Genomic DNA, 21,149 nt, shown 5'->3' with positions numbered 1-21,149 from the left:
AAAAAAAAAAAAAAAAAAAAAAAAAAAAAAAAAAAAAAAAAAAAAAAAAAAAAAAAAAAAAAAAAAAAAAAAAAAGTCTTAAATTCAGCTACAACTCTTGCGATCAACTTTAATTTCATAAAACGCTAAATCATAAAAACAAAACAAAAAAAATCATTGGCCATGACGAGAAGATGGAAAATAAAAACGACACATACTTGTTGAATGATCTTGCGCTTATTATGACCGGCGGCGAGGTCATCCAGATTGACAATTTTCTTGATATTGGTCTGCATGTCACGGACAAGCTTGAATTGGACATCGGATTGAAGAAGAGCGCGGGTGATCTCGTTGAGACATTCGTTCAAAACCTTCTCGTCGATGACCGTCGCATTGCTCATCTGCTGGAGGGCACGGGAGATGCTCCCTCCAAGCTGTGCTAAAACCATCTTGGCCGATTGTTCGAAATCTGAATTCGAGTTTTTGATTGATTGAGCGAGCTTTTGGAGCAGGGTTCCGATTTGAGGGTTTCAGAGAATTTACGACGTCCTTCTCCGCCTTTCAGAGTCCGATTCGGAGTGGTAAAAATGGAAAGTACGATTGTCGACCAAATGCCTATTATTATATTATGCGCCTGCCCGTAGAGGATCCTCGGTTTATTTACTTGAATTTCAGTTTTGTTTTTCTTTTCTTTTCTTTTCTTTTTCTTTTTCTTTTTTTGGGGTCTAAATAGTACAGATATTTGTTCTAAAAATAGTATTATATAATTATGTGCTTACGTCATCACCAAAAAGCGAGACCGAGAGGGACAGTAGCGAGCCGATGAGGAAAACAACAATCAACTCGAGTCGCGTCAACCCATGCCAATAATCGTATTAGAACAGGGAGAAAGGTTGCCCTAATACTTTGGGATTCAAATTTGATATCAATTTGATCAAACAATAATCGAAGATGATACTCCACACAACTTGTAGGAGTACCCATAATCAAAGAATAATCATTTGAAAATTCCCGAGTCATCAAGTATCTAATCTTTTTGGTTTGTGTCGTCTACTTGAACAATGAACTAAAGTTTTTGCGTCTAATAGATTCTCGAGGTTTAAATGAACACGATACATAGACGAATCGGAATATTTCAACAAAATCCCATTTATGAAGAAGTCAAAATCATTTTTGTTTAACGATAACTTGAAAAGCTACAAATGAATATTGAGTCTGCAAATGTAACTCTAACCATTATCATTATGACAAGTGAGACATACAAAAACTTGGCTTGAAGAAAGTAAAGAACACCCACTCTGAGCACAATGTCACCACTGGAAGATGCCTCAAGAAAACATCTCCAGAAAATGGCCAAATAATGTCTTTGAGCCATTATTGGATAGCAGTAAAATCACATCTACAGCCGATGAGGTCGAACGAGAACTCGTAAAGATAGTTCGCTTTCAACCGAGCCAAATTTTACATGTGGGGCTAAAAGTTATCTTTCAGCCATTTTAGAGCTCCATTCGCTACAGACCTGCAAGTTCCACATGCTTATAAGTAGAGGCAATAGCAAGCTATCACTTTGACACAAGTCTTTGTAAAACTTAAGTTTATGGTGCATTCAAAATCATTAATCATGAACTCATGATTCCAGAATGTTCAATCAATTCAGACCTTCAAAGTAAACAAGAAAAGAAACAATTTTGAAAACTCATAATCCAAACATAACTTCTAACTCTATACCGCGAGGTTTTAATCCTTCCACCCTACGTGTTGTTAATCCCCAGAATATGATAGTTTAAAGAGACGAGACCAGTAATTAGCGATATATATGCAAAAACGATGGAAAAAGTGGGCGAGGCGAGGCGAGCAGTTAATCTTCACACCATGCAGTAGCAACACGTCATTTTGGATCTTCTGTTAAAACTCGAACATCCGAAATGACTACAAATAATCTAATTGGAATGGAATGAATTCATAATTTACTTTCCTATGTCCATCCCCACCAAACAAACCCGAAAACGAAACGGGGCAATTGAAAGCACGTAAAAGAGAGAGAGTACCCGGCAAAATCTTGTACTTTCTTCCATAGATCGTTCGAGTCCCCATCATCGGTACTATTGGCAACTGTTTTGACCTCGTCTTCTGTACTTGTACCTGCAAATGCAATCACTTCTAAGAATTCCACTATTGAAAAGTGTGGATGAAAATGTTATATGTAGTTCTATTAGGAGATTAGGAAAACTTGCAGGAAAGATCTGTCAATATAGCTTACTAGTTGGTTGTGGTTGTGGTTGTGGTTGAGGTTTTGGGCGAGTTCTGAAACGGCTCCCGGTCCCAGAAGCGTTGTTCAATGAAGCTAGCTCTTCAAGCAATTCTCGCTCTTTTTCACTGTAAACAAAAATATACATTGTTAATACTTACCAAAAGATGAAGAAAAAGGAGAATCTAGAATGAATACACTTTTACCTGATACGATTTGGTATGGTTACTTTGATTGTGAATAAGTGATCGCCTCGAATCGATGGCTTATTCAGTTTTGGAACACCTTTCTTTGCAAGAACAAGAACATCACCAGGCTGAGTACCAGGTGGAATTTGTAGATCAGCCATTCCTTCAACAGTCTTTACCTGTATATCTCATATAAAAAGATTAAACCATATAGCAAAGCAAATTCAACAAAATGCATACATCATTTGTTAATGAAGAATAAAGAGATAAGTAAAAGTCCACCTTGACAACAGATCCCATAATGGCATCCAGATAACTGATAGCAACTGTTGAGTAAAGATTGATGCCGTCTCTTTGAATTCCAGGTATTTCTTCTACATCAAGATACACAAATAAATCTCCTGGAGGTCCCCTGGCAAACAAAAAAGCTACCTGGCTTAATTGTTTGAAATACTAACGAGAACTTAAGAATAAAACCTGGAAAGAAAGCTGGGCCATTTTCATTCACAAAATAAAGGAATCTCCAAGCCAATATAACATTTCAAGGACACGTGTTCGACAGATTCGTGCGTCGCACCCTAAAATATTCTAATCAAAAGTAAAAAACTTGAGCTCATACCCTTTGGGTCCAGCATCACCTTCTCCTGCAACTCTTAGGATACTGCCTGCACTAACTCCAGGAGGAATTTTAACCTTGATGACTTTCTTAACGCGGATGCGTCCTTCGCCAGAACACTTCCGACAGAACTCAGATATGACCTCACCATTGCCACCACAATTTGGACATACAGAAACCTGACATAAGTATTGGACCAAACCGATCGGATTTAAATAAATACAAAACTATCTCTGATGGCAAACAGTAGATAAGCATTCCAATCAAATCGAACGAAACAAAAACCTCTCATCTCAAAATAGAGTCGATGTAATATGAACAATGATGTAGCAAATACAAATTAAATGAATTTTCAAACTTTGTCAGCTAGATAGTTAGGGAAGGCAAGAGTCAAGTTTGAAAGCATCAGTGATGCCAATACCTGAGAAAACAAGCCGAAAGGTGTTTGCTCGGTTCTCATAACTTGACCTCTCCCTCCACATGTTGAGCATATCCTCATTTTGGAGCCTACCTTTGAACCAGTACCCAAGCAGACTTCACATGTTTCCAGATGGGACAGATCAAATTCTTTCTCTGATCCAAATATGGCTTCCGAAAATCCTAAATTGATGTCATAACTGGACTTGCAGTCATTTAATGTGAATCTAATGAGTTAAAAGTTGAATAAAGAACTACAAGGAAATAATATTCTACTGATTGAAGACAGCCCGATAAAACACGTAATCAATTGAAGTACTCGTTATTCTAGTCACCTATTTGTTATAATTCTTTGTTTTTTTTAATATTCAGGAGCGTTTGGACCAGCTAGCGGATACTTCGATGATTCTCCCAAGACAACTATATAACCCTACGTCGGGAGTGTTTGGACTAGCTTGCACACACTTCGATGATTCTCCCGAGACAACTATATAACCCTACCATGACTCGAACTCATTCTCTCTAAGTCATTTATTATTGACATGGCTCTTATTGACCTCTATGCCAACCCATTGTGCTCGAATTTTTTAGTTGAAAATAGAAATTACGATATACAAAAATCAATGCCTGATACTCTCAAAGTAGAAAAAGCCTAATCAAAGGCATTTGTAATGACAAGTGCACAGGTCAGAGTGGCTTGCAATGCCTCACCTATTGCCACTGGCAAACCTAACTGCGTCTCTATAAACCTATGTCCACTTAGTACCAATATCATTTAATTAACTACATAACTTTAAGCAAGAGGAAGATAAAGTGACAATGCACACCAACAAGTACCGTAGAAAATGATGATTTCCTGAAAATTTTATAAAATCAACAGGTCGCCTTCTAGATCTTATGGAGGTAGGAAATGTGTGGGGGAGAGAGGAAAATCAGGTTATAGCATGCCTTGTAAATTTTTCTCAAATCAACAAAATAAAAACCGTAATGGCATAAACATAGGCACATTGTAACAGCCCAAGCCCACCGCTAGCAGATATTGTCTTCTTTGGATTTTCTCTTCCGGGCTTCCCCTCAAGGTTTTAAAACTCGTCTACTAGGAAGCAGTTTCCACACCCTTATAAAGAATGTTTCGTTCCCATCTCCAACCGATGTGGGATCTCACAATCCACCCCCTCAGGGGCCCAGCGTCCTCGCTGGCACACCGCACGGTGTCTGGCTCTGATACCATTTGTTACAGCCCAAGCTCACTGCTAGCAGATATTGTCCTCTTTGGCTTTCCCTTCCGGGTTTCCGCTCAAGGTTTTAAAACGTGTCTACTAGGGAGAGGTTTCCACACCCTTATAAGAAATGTTTCGTTCCCCTCTCCAACCGACGTGGGATCTCACACATATCTACTTAAAATTTGTTAACAAATACTCCAATAGAAAATTTGTAACACAAAACAAACATGGAAATCAGCGAAGGTACAAGTAAGATTCCATTGATTGAATCTAACTAACACAAGCATTGAAGGAAATACCACCCTGCCCCAAAAATAGTAGCAAAAAGATGGTACTTTTCAAGCACTTGTCATACTGTGACTCACCGTATGTCTTCACCCTTCGTAACAGTACTGCTACGGCGTGTGCGGAACCCAGTTGGATCCATACCGCCAAATCCTCCCATGCTTGGTCCAAAGAATGTCTCAAATAAATCAAAGGGATTAGTCTGCAACAACAATATATTGTATAAGCCCCAATATTTCTTGATGTAAAAATGCATGCATCAAGTAGGAAGCACGATTTCTCTAGCAAATTAGAGACGATATCAAATATCAACAAACCGTATAAGCACTAGATCCCCCTACTGTACTCTTCACTCCAGCTTCACCATATTGATCATACAAAGCCCGCTTCTTATCATCTGAAAGAACCTGACAGCATTGTACTTGAGATTCAAAGGACAATATTATAAGTGCGAAAATCAAAAGGGTAAAGTGCTTCATCAGCAATCAATAATGTCATAAAGTGAAGAAACCAACTCTTGAAATGATAAATTTGGAACAGATTGCAAATATAGATAGTGTTGAGGATTGTTGGGAGGTGTCCCACATTGGCTAATTTAGGGAATGATCATAGGTTTATCAATAAATAATACATCTCCATCCGTAGGAGGCCTTTTGGGGAAGCCCAAAGCAAAGCCATGAGAGCTTATGCTCAAAGTGGACAATATCATACCATTGTGGAGAGTCGTGATTCCTAACAAATAGTTGAATAAGAACACGCCATAGATTTAAATATTGCCAAAGAAGACAGGAAGAATACACATTTAAGATATATTTGCAGCTTGAAATGGAAGCTCTGAACACATACACCCACATGCACTATGATTAAATCTTTTTCCTCAACCATACCTCGTAAGCAGCACTGATCTCTTTGAACTTCTCAGTTGCTCCAGGTTCTTTATTCACATCAGGGTGATACTTGAGAGAAAAGAGAGAGAATATAAGAAGTCATGTTGGCAAGCCGAGGATTTACAAACCAAACCACTCCACAATGAAGCTTACAAAAACTCAGCTAGCCCATATTCTAGAGAAAACATTTAGAAAAGATGAAGCATTACGATCATCAGCTATAATTAACAGTATTGTAGTAGATTCAAATTATCAGTGATTGGCGATGCTCGAAGAGGCTCAAAGATGACATTGAGAGTTTTAACAAACAGAACCCATTTTCCCACAAATTTATTCCCGTATAGATAAAATTCTCAACAACTAACCTCCAGCTTCATCGCGATTACCAAATTACACCCAAAAGAACTTGAACAAATTTCGTACCTGACGGGCTAATTTTCGATAAGCGGCCTTAATTTCCTTGCTATTAGCAGACTTGGGGATCCCGAGAGTTGCATAGTAATCCCCGGAAGCACAAACAACAACTCCCATGCGTCGTCTGGAAGAGGCCCTTTTATTAAATTGGGAATTGGGAGAAGGAGAAGAATTAGATGAATAAAAATGCACATTAAGGAAGTTCCTGTGGAACTTGAGATGGGTTCCGCCATGGAAGAAGGAAGATGATGAAGCGGAAGAAGAAGAAGCAGAGAAACGCTCGGAAGGAGGAAAGGTGAGGGGAGAAGGAAGGAGGGAAAGAGACGAAGCGGCCATTAAAGCCTGTAGATAAGAAATGGGTATGATGGGAGTGCTAAACTGAGGAGATGAATGCGATTGTTCACCGTTTTGGTGGGAAATTTACGCTCGCTTTGGAGACTGTGGGCGACAACAAGAAGAAGAAGAAGAAGAAGAGGATCGTAAGATGTGGTGTGATTTTTCTTGTTACACGTAACGCCACTGTTTTAATTGTGTTCATGTTGTTTTTATGAAATTTTAGGTCTTTTTCTGTCTTCCATTTTTTTAATATATTTCAAAGATTTATATATTTTAAGTCATAATTTAACAACTTGACATATATATATATTTATTTTGGGCCCCATTTAATTATAAAAAAAGATTATATAAATCCCAACCCAAATTTAGACAAGTTTTTTACCCCGCTGAGAAATTTGTGAACAGTAAATAAATAGAAGCAATGTTTGTACTTATTTTCTGAAAAGAAAATTTTTTTACTATTAACTTGTTAACAATTTATCCATTTAGGCAACAAATTTTTTACCCCAAACGTAAAGATTCAATCCTTGCTCGAGGAATTCATAAATAGAAGCAATGTGTATAGTAATAAATAAATAAAGATTCATCATTCAGGAACGAAACCTAACCATCATCATTCACGAACGAAACCTAACCGTTATTATTCACAGAATGAAACCTAACCGTCATTATTCACTTGCAAACGATCCAAAAGTACAATTACTTCAACTTGTAATTTAAGAGCATAAACTTGACAATAACTTGATCTTCCACCACCAACAATCATCAAATTGAACAAAGGCTTTATTGAAAAGCATGGGGAAACAATAGAAGTTCCACAACAGAGCTGCGGTGGCAGTCACCATTCCAGGTTGACGATATGATCAAACTCAAATACAGAAACAAACACACATTGGTCTGCAATACCTCTATTCATAGGATGCTCCATTCCTCCCTGCTCTCCCCTTCCCTCATCTCTCATTCACGCTCTCTGCTACTACCTTTCTGCAACCAACAATTTTGATCTTTACACTGCTTTTTGCTAGAAGACATCGGGATGGAAGCGTCCGGGAATCGAGCTGCTTTGTTGAGCCTGCTTCAAATGCATTGTCAATGCATAATTGTTTACCTGTAACAACAAAAGCAACAAAGTTCGTTTCCAACCAGTTAGAAAAAGCAGCATGATCATGAACATGAACATGTTTAAGAACTTTAAAAAGGTCTGCAAAAATACTAGGGAAGACAATTGAAAAAATTGTGCAGTTTATTCCGACCTCTAGCGTTCTCAGCTGCTCCTGATATTGAGATACCAACTGTTTAAGGTGCTGCAACTCTAGGTTCTTATCCTCGAATTCCTTCTGACGTTCATGTTGTATGGCAACTGCTCGCTTAAGAATTGTATTTTCTCGTAGTAGTACTTCAATTTGTTCCTTCAGTTGCATGTTTTCCTGAGTAACAGTGGAAAACATAAGTTTATAGCAATAGAATGTCTGACAAGTGAATGAGCCTCAACCAAATCTAACTGCTTTCAAATGCTCCAAAAGCCTACCAGTATACCAAATTTGTTCCCCAAGGATATGGAAAGCTTATTGGAGTTGTGAGGATTACGATTGACATACCTTGTGGAAATTTTGTGCGGCATCAGCACCAGCACGTGCACTAATCGAGCTCTCTAAAGCCTCTAATGCTCTTGCTGCACGAGTCCTAGCATCATCTACACTAGTAGCGCTCATCATTTCCCTTACAAACAAGTCAACCCATTCCCTACCATCAAGAGAAACACTGCTTGGTGCTGACAAATTCTCTGAAGCAGCAGGCTCCCCATTGTCAGCAAATGAACCTACAAATTTTTTAAACATACGTTGAATTATACATCTTTACAAGAAAGAAAAGAAGGGAATGAAAGTTGTTGAACAGTGCCCTTGGTAGAAAAAATGCATGAAGCAAGGTTCAACATTAATATGAAATTTTTGTTGAGAACAAATCATGCTGTGAGGCAGAGAAATAAATTATCAGACTAAAAAAAACCTCATTACAAACAAATCAGGGGCAATACAGCATAGAAGATTAGAATTCCTTTCACAAATTTATCTCCAGAAAAACGGAACTAGGGTTATTTTCCTGAGCATGTACCAGCCAATTCCGAAATATATACTTACCAAATCAAACTACAAACAGCAAGGTACATCATACTCCAAATGAGAAAAAAAAAATACATCATACTCTAAGAGAATGGACGTATGGTACTCTACATGAGAAATCTGTTTCTTGTTTCTCAATCAAAACTTAAAACATCTTCCTCTAACCTGGACAAGGAACGGGTATGATTAGTAATCCAAACTAGGGACAATACGCAAGGGGGGCCCATTGGATCTCTTCCATGAAATAAGCATACATTATATTCCAATTGCGAACTATGTTTTCTCAATTCTCATAGTTTCATCTAAAAGTTAAACCTTCCTTTCTTTGAACAAGGAATTCAATCATGAATTCATCATCATCATAATATAATTAAACTCATGAATAAATAGGAACAAGGAAAATAAACATGAAGCAACTCCTCCATTATTTAGCACCATGTGATACCTCCGTGGTCCAAATTTGTCTCTGCTGCTGTAGTAGCAACAGGATTCTCAACAGTAGATCCCAAACACATGTTACTCAGACTTTTGATGGCAGCATCCAAGTCGTTGCCACATTCTTCAAGGACTCTCACAAGAAGCTGAAAGGAAAAAATTCAACCATGATCAAGAAAACCTTGGGGGAAAAACAAACTAGCAGTATCAAATAAGAAAGCGAAAGAGATGCATCACAAATTAAAACTGAATAGAAGCCCTCCAATTTCAGACTGCAACTTAGCGAAATAAGTTGATAAATTCACAGCCCAAAAACGCATATAACTTCACTATTATATACAAAACGAAGAGAATAACACGATTTCCCTAAGGTTACACCTGTTTTCAGAAAATCCCAAATAAATTCATGTTATAACCCTGTCAAGAAATATGATATTACACAGAAGCACAAAAAAGAAAAGGAAAAAAAAAAAAAAACAGGAAACCTCAGAAACAAACAGAGAGCGACAGTTTCTCAAATTAAAACGAAATTATATATTAAAAAAAAAAGGCATGGAAGAACGAAGAAACCTGATGGTCCATTTGAGGAAACAAATTCTGTAGCTGATCAATAAGACAGGACGCAGCGAATCTAATCGGAGAAGTGGTAGAGGAGCAGCGGAGGCGCTTGGAAACGGGAGGCGAAGGCGGTAGTTCTTCAAAGAAAGATCTTTTGGTTCCGCACACCACTGCAGACATCGTCTCCCGGTTGTCGCTTGCAGAATCTAATTCCTAAAATTACCGTTCGTCCCCGAAGCAAACACCAATTCGAACACGATTGAAGGAGGAGGCGACGAACAGAAAGGGAAGAAGTGTTAGGGCTGGAGAAGGGAGCTTTTGCTTGGGCAGGAGGAAAAAGGAAGAAGAAGAAGGGAACGAAAGATTTTGGTTTCTTTGGGGTTAGGTTTCTTATGGTCTCTTCGGCTTTTAAAAGAGGAGCGTTTATTGGGATTTTAAAGGGGTTTATATAAATGTTAAGTGGGTGTGAATTCAGGCAAATAAGGAAAAAATAATAATAATTTTTAAATGTCCGTTCAACTCAAATAATAAAAAATAAAAATAAAAAAAGTCCGTTCAACTCAAATAATAAAAAAAAAAAAAAATACAAAATTTGTCAAATTAATTATATCCGTTTAAAGCATAGATATTCATAAGGGTATCTGATACGATTTGTCATGTTCTATTTGAAAAACGTCCGTTTATATCCACGTTTAAAATTTCATAGATGAATGAATTTCGATCCATCTTTTAAATATTTGATGATTTTCAAATAGATAGTCTAAATTTTGTAAGAAATTTATTTATGCGTATGAACTAATTTTAAATTAAGAGATTAAATTGATTAACTTCTTACTATTGAGAATCTATTGGATAGAGTTTCTAAGATTTCGCGAGTAACGATGAGTTTAAGTTTTATTATTATAATTGTTATTTTAGTATAAATTGTTATTTTTTTCTTTTTACTTCCTTTACTTCTTCAATAATAATCATGTTCTTCAAATTTGGCTCACATTTGTGTGTTCTTTTATGCAATTGAAAAGATCTCACGTTTAGTTTTAAAAAATTGACATATTCATATTCAATTTTAATTTTGATTTTAAATTATTATTTTGTATTTCTTTCTCAAGTGGAATTAACCTAACTCAACAAAATGACATGATAGTTAGTGTACACTAATTAATTTTATTGATACATATCGTTTAAATGAGTGGTATGTAAATGTAACTCAAGTCCGCTGATATTGTATTATTTGGAGTTTCCTCTCGAATTTCCCCTCAAGATTTTAAAACATATATGATAGAGAGCGGTTTTTATATCCTTATAAAAAATGTTTTGTTCCTCTCCCCAACTAAGGTAGAATCTCATGTTAATTAGAATATAAATCACTACTCACACTCACACATCCATTAGTTTTAGACAGAAATAACAACTTCAATCGTTTTTAGAACCTAGTCGTCCACCATGAAAACAAATCAAATACAATAACAGGGCTTGAAAACACTTTCACTTGAAATTTTGTTCTAAACCCATGAAAATTACTTTGGAAACAAACTCAAAAGTCACGAAGTCCTTAAAAATACTTACTTCCTCTCCACATTAACTTAAGAAAATTGCTTCTAAGTTCAGCGGAACCACAGGAGATTGAAAGAGGAGAGTTGGAAGGGAAGTAAAAGAACTTTATACAGAAACATCCAACAACAAATCCAGGCTGATATATACATGTCAGAGTCAATCTTCTCTCTCTCACTTCTTTATTCTAGAATCTAACTTGTCATGTTCATAAATCAAATGCTAAAGTTTCAATCTCTGCACATCCTAGTTCCGGTGGCCACTTAGTTAATGGCAAACAAAAGACAGAGAATAGCACACAAATTGTTTCATAACTTCAAATGGCTAGGCTAATTTACCTTGCAGCTTGTGTTATTCCATGTCCATTTGCTAAGTCAAGTAATGCAGAAACCGGAAGAAGGCCTATTCCTGCCTTCTGATGCACTTCTAAAAAACCCCCATATCTTGGAATATAATACCCGTCCTCTAAAGATATTTGCTAGCTGAAATCCAGCCATAGGAATCTCCTCCTGGTTGGAACCGTCCTCGTGAACTTCATAATTCACCGGATCGCCTTGACCAGCTACTTGATTCCCTTCAATAGATTTTGATTCTGCTGGCAGACTTTATGGGAAGTAAAAGTTAAATATCTAGTAGAACAGAGTAAGAAGCAAATATTGAGAAATTTGTCTTTGTATCGAACTACGCTACAGAAATTAAGAATTGTAAGTCCTAGATGATAAAGGCTAGTCTAATGATGAGTATGGATGCTATTTATTTGTAGAAATGAGAAATGCAACAGAGATTACAACTGCATTACTGAAAATGTGAAATAGAAACAATGGAAATTTGATTTTGGAAATGATTCTGAACAAATTGTTGACTCCCCTCAATGTGGATTTATTTTGAGGCAAAAAATTAGATTACAAACTTGGGAGTTGCGCCATTCATTATGAAAGAGTATGCAATAATACTATATTTGATGAATCAAATATCATAGTCTAATAACAAATCATTCTAATTAATTGATAATATTAGTTGAGAATTTTGTGAAAGATTCCTATAAAACATTTCATTAACTAATTCCTAATTCATGTCGAGTAAATAAACCCTCAAATTGAGCAATTGCATTCAGAAATTAGAATGGTATCAGCCCGTGGATTGGCATACGTATGCATGTGCCATGTGTTAGTGCAGCCACTAAAAAGAACAACACCAAACAACACCGTTTTGTAAGAAACAGACGCATGTGCTACTGTATCCATAAGAAAGAGCAACTTACAACAACACTGTTTTGCAAGGAACGGCTTGGTTCTTCCTATCTCTCTTCATTGGTAGACAGTTGATGGACATATGCCTAATAAACTGAAGCTGCATAATATACGAGGGCAAAACATTAAAAGCTACAGATCAGCAGTATTCAACTCAATAAACAAGCAAGAGACACATCACTACATTGTCACACCTGATCACCATCTTTGATGCCTACAACTCTAATGTATGCCTTGTCATCAATAAGCTTTTCGCCTTCATAACATAAGCAGAAATGTCCCCAGACAAGTGACCTACGAGCACATGCATTCATGCAAAGCTCAAATAAAATTACAAACCTCCCAAAAGAAACAAAAACAAAATCAAAGGTGGTAAAATTAGTCACAAGTCTCATAAGATGGTCAATACTACCATGTAATCTTGCAGTGTTCGCTCGCCCCGGGTGAATCAAAAACTTCCTCTATCGCTTGTTTGAGATCTGCTACTGTACCATTGCGCGCTACACGAACACCTGGATAGCCAAACCAAACGAAATCCATTCAAATTATAGTTAATAATACTGTAATTCTAGCAATACAAAGAACGATTAGCTTCAAATATCTGGTTATTTTCACTGTACACGTTCTCCACAGCTATAAAGCAGGGGAAAAAAGGGGAATAATGTAAAGGAATAACGAGAGTTACTTTTCTTGATATCGCATTTATCTTAGTCACATTCGCCATAAGCCATTACACTTTAATTAGTCACTCTTTTCAAACACTTTCCATTACAGTGTTCTCATAAAAGTAATCGATTCTATTCTCTTAATTCTTAAGCAGGTTGTCTTTAAGCACTTTCCGTTTCCATGCCGCTTTCAAGTTTCATCTCGACCACCTAAATAGCAAACGATAGTTCATCTCGAAGAAAAATCAAAGTTCATACATGATATAGTTCTGATTTCTTGCAAGAAACAGAGTAAAAAAGAAAGAACGAAAAAAGAGGACAGAAATGGCAAAGGAATCACCAAATACAGAGCCGTCGAGCTTGAGGACAAAGAGATCAATGAGCTCCAGCCGAGGAAGCAACCGATAAGGTCGCCGTCTGAGAGCGTCAACATCACCGTCTCCGTCGAGTGTAAGCGGAGCCAAGCACCGGTTATCAATGAAGCGGTTGAAACGCCATAAGTTACCGATCTTACTCCTCTCTCGGGGACCGCCAATCCTTCGCATCCTAGGGCTCTGAAGCAGCTAGGGTTCGAGTGAGATCGAGAATTTGAAATCGGAAAAGACGAGGGAAGAAAAATGGAGGGATTTCGGGGAAGTTTGTTTGTTGGTTGGTTCTGAGCTTTCAAATAGAGAGGAGAGGACCGTTACGCAATGGAGGAGGTTTTTCCTTTTACATATGGACTCGCGCTAACAATTTTACTTTTAAATCCAGAAATTTCCACGCGCGAGTGCCGAAAGTCTTATATCCTCCTACTCGCGCCCTTCTCCCGCCATGTGTACAAAGGTGGCCCCTCTCATCGGTTACTCATTTTATTATTATTATTATTATTTTGCTAAACATCTCATTGAATTTAAATATAAATTTTATATCTAATATATCAATAAACTTTTAAATTTTTTAAATATATTAAAAAAATTACTCGAAAATTATTATATATCTAATATTCATAGCTTTACCTTTTCTCCTCAAAGTACTTTGGAAAAGAATATATATATATATGTATATATATGTATAAATCAAAGATGGAATCATGTTTTGTTTCATATGGTGGGGAAATTAATGAAGGTATCTAATTCTCTCTTTATCCATTCCTTTTGAATTTATGGAAGGCTTCATCATATGGAGAGAGGAAAGGTTTGGGCAAAGCAAGAAGACCTACTTACTTTAGATTTTGGTCTATTACATAGGTGTGAGGAGGCCGAGGAGAAGAGAGAAAAAGTAAACCGTTCATGATCACCATTAATAGATATTGTCAGCTTTAGTCCATTATGTCAGTCTCACACTTTTAAAATACGTCGGTCAAGGATAGGTTTTCCTACCCTTATAAAAAAATATTTTGTTCTCATTTCCAACTGGTGTGGGATCTCTAAATTCACCTCTCTTAAGGGACAGCGTCCTCGTATAGCTTGGTGTCTGGCTTTGATATAAATTTTGTTTATGTAAAGGCAAGACACCTCTGTACGGATGATAGTGATGGCGTGTTGAAGACCATGAAAACTTGTGTAATGGTAGATAAATTTCATCTTTTCATAACCTTAAGTTTGAATAGGACATTATTTTATTTTACTTTACTTATATCGTTTCTCTGCTTATTTTCATTTAAATGTTTTTGTTCAACCATAAAATTGAAAATTCAATGGCTTATTGTACACAAAAGTGAGGTTTGAAGGAATATTTGATACTTTCAAAGTCATAATCGATAGAAATATGAAAGTTTAAAGACCTTTAGACGACTCAAGTTAACCTCCACAATCATGCCCGACTCATTTTCGAGTGAAAAATATAAAATTTATATTATTCTAGTCAATTAGAGACATAATATTTGTAAAATTTTTATTTACATTTGTTCACACTTCATGAAAAATAATCAAATATTTATTCTATAAAATAATTACGAGAAAGAAAAATAAATGTAGCTTACCTTAAAAAAATATTTATTTGATAAAGAATTCGATTGTAACAATCAAACAATTCAACTCGACTTTTTCCTTTCAAGATAACAATTTTGAACTATTGGACGAGTGATCGATTAAATTAAAAGCAGACAACAAACTCCAAAAGCTCGAGATGACTACTCCTTTGGTTCTATGAATTTCAACGGATTTCCACAGATCTGTTTGCTGCTGAACCTCGGTCTCGTGTCTATATTTTAAATGTTAAAAAAATCTAATATTTTTAATACAAGTCTGTTAAATGAATCTTCTCCTTCCTAAAACAACAAAACAAAGAAACAAAATGAAAGCAAGAAGAAGTCTGTACATGCACACACAGAGAGAACCCAGAAAGTTGGATACAGTTTGATGCCACTTACAATACAATACAATACAATACATACACACATACACAAATAAGAACAAAAAGAGCCAAAACAAATCATACAAATCTCAGCTGCACTCATAAAACAATGCTTGAGAATCATAATGAGTACCCAAATTTACCACTCTGACATGCTTTTGTAAGTGACAGCCAGAGCCTCCAAAGGGAAATGGGGAAAGAAAAAAGGAAGAAGGAAGAAGACTTAGCTGCTATTCTCATGTGGGTTTGGTGTTGAATTCTCTTTTGAATCCTTTTCTTCTGAAATCAAGTCTGAGCTATCTTCACCAGCTGCTGCTGTTTCTGTAGTTTGTGCTGCACCTACTTGATGGCTCTTGAACAGTTCATCATCTTCTAACTTGGCTACCTTCTCTTTTGATTCTCCTTTTAGGAGCTCTACGACGTCGAGCATGGTGGGACGTTTCTCAGGCCGTGAATGGGAGCAACTGAGTGCAACGAGGACGACTCGCTTTAGCTCGTCTGCATTGTACTCTCCATTTAGCTTTGGATCTGCAAGTTCGTTGTATTTTTTCTCAACTACTACTGGCAGTGCCCACTCTGTGATTGTGCGTTTCGTTGTTGCACTCAACTTCTCAAGAGGTTTCTTTCCGGTTGCGAGTTCGAGCAGGAGAATGCCGAAGCTATATACATCACAACTCTCTGATGCCTTCCCTGACATACCGTATTCTGGAGCGAGGTATCCGAGTGTGCCCTTGACTCCTGTTGTTACATGTGTTGCATCATCGGGGATGAGTTTTGCGAACCCGAAGTCGACTACACGAGCTTGGAAGTCTGGATCGAGCAAAACGTTATTTGGTTTGATGTCTTGATGAATTATACGTGGAGTTGCTTGGTGGTGAAGATAGCTGGACCAAACAAAATTAGGAGCGTTATAATGTGAAGAACGATGGAAGATAAATGAAGACGTGTATACTTACGCAATTCCCTCGGCAGACCCGATAGCGATTTTCATACGACGTTTCCAATCGAGTTGGGATTCTGAAGAGTGATGCCCATGTAGATGGGAGAGAAGACTTAGATTGGGCATGTAGTCGTACACGATCAAACGCTCTTGCCCTTCAACACAATAGCCACGTAAACTCAATAGATTCTTATGCCGAACTCGGGCCAGTATCTCGACTTCAACAGAGAATTCCATGTCTTCTTTGTTGCTCCAAACCTTCAACCTCTTAACTGCAATCTGCAAAAGCATTTCATTCAGAATCGGTTGCAGTGTTGGTAACTCAAAATACAAATAATGTTAACATGTTCGAAGTACTGATATGGTACTTCAATCCTAGAAGTATGCAAAAGAGGGATTAATTTACAACCAAGATTCCTTGTATGGTATTAACTCCTTATCATAAACACTTAACTTAAGCCTCTCGAGCGAAAGCACACTTAGCTAGCAACAATTTATTGTCAATCCTATATTATCACGAACACAATAGAAATAATCACGAAGAGTAACATTCTGCTGCCAAGAAACCAAACAGAACAAGAGAAGAATTTTCTTGATAGAAGCAGTACCAAACCAACCAAACAGCCAGCGTCACCATCTACGAGATCCAAGAGGAACATAGCACTCTTTGTATGGGTGTGAAAACCTCTCCTTAGCAGACGTGTTTTAAAAACCTTGAGTGGATATCCGAAAGAGAAAGTCCAAAGAGGATAATATATGCTAGCGGTAGGCTTGGGCTGTTACAAATGGTATCAGAGGGAGACACTAGGTGCCAACGAAGAGGCTGAGCCCCAAAGGAGGGTGGGACACAAGGCAGTGTGCCAACAAGGACGTTGGACCTCGAAGGTGGTGGATTGGGGGGTCTCACATTGATTGGAGAAGGGAACGAGTGCCAACGAGAACACTAAGCGCCCGGTGGATTGTGAGATCCCACATCGGTTGGAGAGGGGAACAAAGCACTCTTTACAAGGGGTGTGAAAACCTCTCCCTAGCAGACGCGATTCAAAAATCTTGAGCGGAAGCCCGAAAGGGAAAGCTCAAAAATGACAATATCTACTAGTGGTGGGCTTAGGTCGTTACACCATCCTTTCACGATCATGCGACAAACATCTGGAAAATTTTACATGATACGGAGCATGTACATGAAGTTTCAAAGTGTAAACTTCACCTCTTGAACTGAAAGACTCTACTACATCCAATGGATTATAAAACACGGGCGAGATCCTAACTCAATCGCTTACAATAGTTTAAAACCAAGCAAATAAGTACTTAAATGGTGCTAAAATGACTGGGTAAGTTTAGAACAATCAAGAAAGGTGCACAATTTCCTTGAAACATGTTGAGAAGGAATATTCCAAATTTAAAACTTAAATCAAAGAATCTATGTCACATCAATGATAGGATGAAATATGATAAGATAGGCTTCCTTGGATGATTATTGAGCAAATAATGACACTAGAGTTTGTATTGAGAAAAGTTAAGGCATTGATTACTTGTGATCCATCCCAAAGCTGACCCCAGTAAACGCTACCAAATTCTCCTTCTCCAAGCTTGTTATCATAATTGAAATTATTTGTGGCCGAGTGCAACTCCTTCAATGAAAAGACCCTCCATGTTTGATGTTTCTTCCCTCTTCCTTTCCTGCACAATGAAACAGTCAACAAACAAAACCTTCAATCATATGAATCAGGACAATCAGATGAAGAATCAAAGTTCACTAAAACTTCTTATGTCACTCTTTCCTCCCAAAACATCATGCCCACAAAGTGCTCGATAAAATTCCCCTTAGAAGTTTGAACAATATCTCGCAAGTTCAAAGTCACACCCGAGCCCCAAATTCCAACCCAATACAATACACATCAGATTTCCAGAAAACTAAAGATTTTAAGCGATAACCAAAAAGGGGCACAGAAAAGGGGGGGGAAATGGCAAAGAAGGGTAGCCCAAACATTCCATATCAGTACCAAATAACTTGATGAAGTAAATGAACACAGAGTTTCAAGTATTAAACGTACCGTGCAGAACCAATTCCACAGCAAAACATCGCGCGAAAGGCCATGAACACGGAGCCAAATCACACCCACTTGCACTAAAGAAGAACTAAGCTTCTTGTTTCTTAATTTGTACGCAGAACGTAGAAAACAATAGAGATGCGAATCGTAAAGGAATAGAGGAAGAAACAAACATTTGAAAAGAGTAAAAGGGAAATGGTTTGATTTTGATTTTGAATTTGGCTGTCAAACAGTTAAAAAGAGAAGCTCGCCGAGTGTTGGGCTTCCAAAGACAGAGAGGCTCAGACGACGACGAATGAGAGCGTTTTGTAGAGAGAGAAAGAAGAGAGAGAGTGGAGGCGCGCCTGTAGTCTTCTTCACGCCTTCATATCTGTCTCTCTCTCTGTTCTTTTGTCTTTTTTGGGGATTCTAATTAATATATTTCAAATCATTTTCAAAAAAACAACAATAATAATTAACAAATTAAAATACCATTTAAATCACTAAATTTATTAATATATTTAGTCTTTATAATAAACATATTCATATTACTTTATATGCTACCTGTTACCATATTTTTTATTAAATTAAATTACCACCTAATGGGTCAGGCCCACGTGACACAAAAGTTTACTGGGCCTAAAGATACCCTACACAATTATATATATTTATATAAAAAAAAAACAAATAAGCTTTATCTTACACTTTATGTTATAATAATTTAATGATGAGCCAAATACAAGTAGTTAGTTGAAACAGCCAAACTAGAATAGAGCTTGTACGACGCGTCTCGGACGATGTATCACTTCTAGTTACATTTTTTTTACTTTTAGAAACGTGTTGTACGGTTCGACTCGGTTCAGAATTTGGGCCATTACATGGACCGATACCGACACTATATGGTGAGGCTGACATGTCGACAACTCCGGTCTCAGAGTCGTAACACAAGTTTGAGTTATTGTATAATGTAAGCTTCCTCTTCATCTTCCATATCGTTTGTTTCTGCAGTGGGATTCGTCCGGTTAACATGTTATCGTTGAGTCTTAGAACGTTGAGGTTTCTCAAATCTTGAAAGTTTGAGGGGATTGAACCGTTAAAGTAGTTGGCATCAAGATGTAGGACTCGAAGATTGGGCAATCGACCCAAAGACCTAGGAATTGGTCCGTGAAAGCCCATATTAGAAAGAATCAACGTCATCAAGCTCAACATGCCGTCGAATAGATCATTAGAAATGGTACAACCCATTGGGTTTCCTTTCAAGATCAAAACCTCTAACGAGCTCAAATGCTGAAGCGACACTGGAAGTGGACACGAGATTTGATTATAACTCAAATCCAAAAGTACGAGATCCTTAAGCTTGGTAATGGATTCTGGGATTACTCCCATCAAGCTATTACGACTTAAATCCAATTTAATCAGAGACTGACATGTCACAATCCTATTTGGAATCCAACCAGTCAAAAGATTTTGACTCAAATCGAGTATTCTCAAATTATCCAACGCCAAACTCGGGATCGAACCAGTCAACTTATTCCAACTCAAATCCAACGACCGCAGACCGACCAAACGGTTCAAGCCAACCGGAATCGACCCGTTTAGGTTATTCCCATGAAGATCCAAAACCTTGAGCCGGGTCAAATTAGTCAATTCACTGGGAATTGGGCCAATAAGCCCATTCTCTCGTAGGACCAAAGTCTGCAAGGAAGGGCCCAACTGGCCCAAAAACGAAGGGACAATTTGCGGATTATCAGTAAAACAACGGTAGAAGAACAGTGTCCGAAGATGGGGGAGTTTAGCGAGAGAAGGAGAAATAGTGGATCGGGTCGGGTCGCAGGTCGGAAATGCGGTATCGTCGGAGAGCGACCCGAAAGAGAGAGAAACAACATGGAAGAGATTGTGATTATCAGGCATACATTCAATGCCGTGCCAGCGGCCGCCGCAGACGTCGGGGATTTGGGTGGCCCAGGGATTGCCGGTGGCGGACATGATATCATAGACGGCGGATTGTTCGGCGGGGTCGGTACGGACGGCGGCGTTATGGAGGGAGAAGCCGGATTGAGGGCCGTCGACAAGGGCAGAGGGAGCGCCGGAGTCAGACATAATGACGGTGAAGGAAGCAGAGAGGGAAGGATAGTAGAGAAGGATGAAAAGTAGGAGATGGGAGATTTGAATTAAGGCCGCCATTGGAGGAATTTGAAGAAGAAAAGGGCAAATTTGGGAATTTATAGTGTTCTTTTGAGAATTTATTGGGTCACGAGAATTCGAAGGGGGAGGATTTGTAACAAGATAGAGAGGAATGTTATTAATTATTCATATTTATGGAGCTCACGGGATTTTCGAGCTTCAGCCTTGGGCTTCGGTGAATTGGGCCCTCCACGTGGGCCCATTGCAAAATCTGAAGGCTTCCTTTTTTCTTTTTTTATTTAAAAAACATTTCATTTTATTCCAATAAAAGATTGTTTTTTTAATAATTTTGTTAAAATAAAAAGCTAAAAAGAAAATAATAATAAAATTACTAATAATAGGGTTAGGTACGTGTCGAATGCACGACCGCCATGCAAACGAAGCCCTTGAGAGGTCGACACCTGAAAGCTTTCTTTTCTAATTTCCCATCCACACCCATTACAAAATCCTCAATTTCCCAAATCACAACGCCCAAAAGAAAATTAA

General features: G+C 37.7%; 6 protein-coding genes across 7 annotated transcripts in view; all 6 read right to left on the bottom strand.

Annotated features, from left to right (window-relative positions):
- The window catches only part of LOC111452092 (signal recognition particle 54 kDa protein 2-like), a 5,045-nt gene extending 4,467 nt beyond the window's left edge, over positions 1 to 578 (bottom strand). The window contains exon 1 of the mRNA XM_023092633.1: positions 198 to 578. Coding sequence (XP_022948401.1) covers positions 198 to 428 — 231 coding nt within the window. The 5' untranslated portion in view covers positions 429 to 578. The remainder of the gene's footprint in view (positions 1 to 197) is intronic.
- Positions 579 to 1,128: 550 nt separating this feature from the next.
- LOC111452091 (chaperone protein DnaJ) lies at positions 1,129 to 6,776 on the bottom strand. The gene is made up of 11 exons (XM_023092632.1): positions 6,267 to 6,776; positions 5,844 to 5,912; positions 5,274 to 5,363; positions 5,037 to 5,158; positions 3,453 to 3,648; positions 3,035 to 3,210; positions 2,698 to 2,827; positions 2,434 to 2,594; positions 2,240 to 2,355; positions 2,028 to 2,121; positions 1,129 to 1,498 (listed from the first exon to the last, which is right to left on the bottom strand). The coding sequence occupies exons 1-11, from the start codon at positions 6,591 to 6,593 to the stop codon at positions 1,453 to 1,455; spliced, it is 1,527 nt and encodes a 508-aa protein (XP_022948400.1). The 5' UTR covers positions 6,594 to 6,776; the 3' UTR covers positions 1,129 to 1,452.
- A 471-nt stretch (positions 6,777 to 7,247) lies between these two features.
- On the bottom strand, positions 7,248 to 10,115 carry LOC111452812. 2 transcript variants are annotated; one of them, XM_023093711.1, is made up of 5 exons: positions 9,719 to 10,115; positions 9,159 to 9,294; positions 8,192 to 8,412; positions 7,847 to 8,020; positions 7,248 to 7,701 (listed from the first exon to the last, which is right to left on the bottom strand). In XM_023093711.1, exons 1-5 carry the CDS (start codon positions 9,884 to 9,886, stop codon positions 7,615 to 7,617), a joined length of 786 nt encoding a protein of 261 aa, XP_022949479.1. In that variant the 5' UTR covers positions 9,887 to 10,115; the 3' UTR covers positions 7,248 to 7,614. The 2 variants fall into 2 exon arrangements, with proteins under 2 accessions (XP_022949479.1, XP_022949480.1); XM_023093712.1 differs by having other exon boundaries at positions 8,192 to 8,414; positions 9,164 to 9,294; positions 9,719 to 10,114.
- Positions 10,116 to 11,343: 1,228 nt separating this feature from the next.
- Positions 11,344 to 13,982, bottom strand: LOC111452053. The gene is made up of 5 exons (XM_023092581.1): positions 13,513 to 13,982; positions 12,920 to 13,019; positions 12,702 to 12,801; positions 12,519 to 12,607; positions 11,344 to 11,860 (listed from the first exon to the last, which is right to left on the bottom strand). The coding sequence occupies exons 1-5, from the start codon at positions 13,715 to 13,717 to the stop codon at positions 11,632 to 11,634; spliced, it is 723 nt and encodes a 240-aa protein (XP_022948349.1). The 5' UTR covers positions 13,718 to 13,982; the 3' UTR covers positions 11,344 to 11,631.
- Positions 13,983 to 15,450: 1,468 nt separating this feature from the next.
- On the bottom strand, positions 15,451 to 18,871 carry LOC111452854 (PTI1-like tyrosine-protein kinase At3g15890). The gene is made up of 4 exons (XM_023093767.1): positions 18,504 to 18,871; positions 17,982 to 18,129; positions 16,466 to 16,728; positions 15,451 to 16,393 (listed from the first exon to the last, which is right to left on the bottom strand). Exons 1-4 carry the CDS (start codon positions 18,545 to 18,547, stop codon positions 15,733 to 15,735), a joined length of 1,116 nt encoding a protein of 371 aa, XP_022949535.1. The 5' UTR covers positions 18,548 to 18,871; the 3' UTR covers positions 15,451 to 15,732.
- Positions 18,872 to 19,159: 288 nt separating this feature from the next.
- LOC111452596 (protein TOO MANY MOUTHS) lies at positions 19,160 to 20,686 on the bottom strand. Its single transcript, XM_023093397.1, has one exon. It carries the CDS (start codon positions 20,661 to 20,663, stop codon positions 19,191 to 19,193), a length of 1,473 nt encoding a protein of 490 aa, XP_022949165.1. The 5' UTR covers positions 20,664 to 20,686; the 3' UTR covers positions 19,160 to 19,190.
- Between the last annotated feature and the right edge of the window lie 463 nt (positions 20,687 to 21,149).

The sequence above is a fragment of the Cucurbita moschata genome, unplaced genomic scaffold (assembly GCF_002738365.1).
Source record: "Cucurbita moschata cultivar Rifu unplaced genomic scaffold, Cmos_1.0 Cmo_Scf00014, whole genome shotgun sequence".
NCBI lineage: Eukaryota > Viridiplantae > Streptophyta > Magnoliopsida > Cucurbitales > Cucurbitaceae > Cucurbita > Cucurbita moschata.
This window is presented reverse-complemented; position numbering and strand designations above follow the sequence as displayed.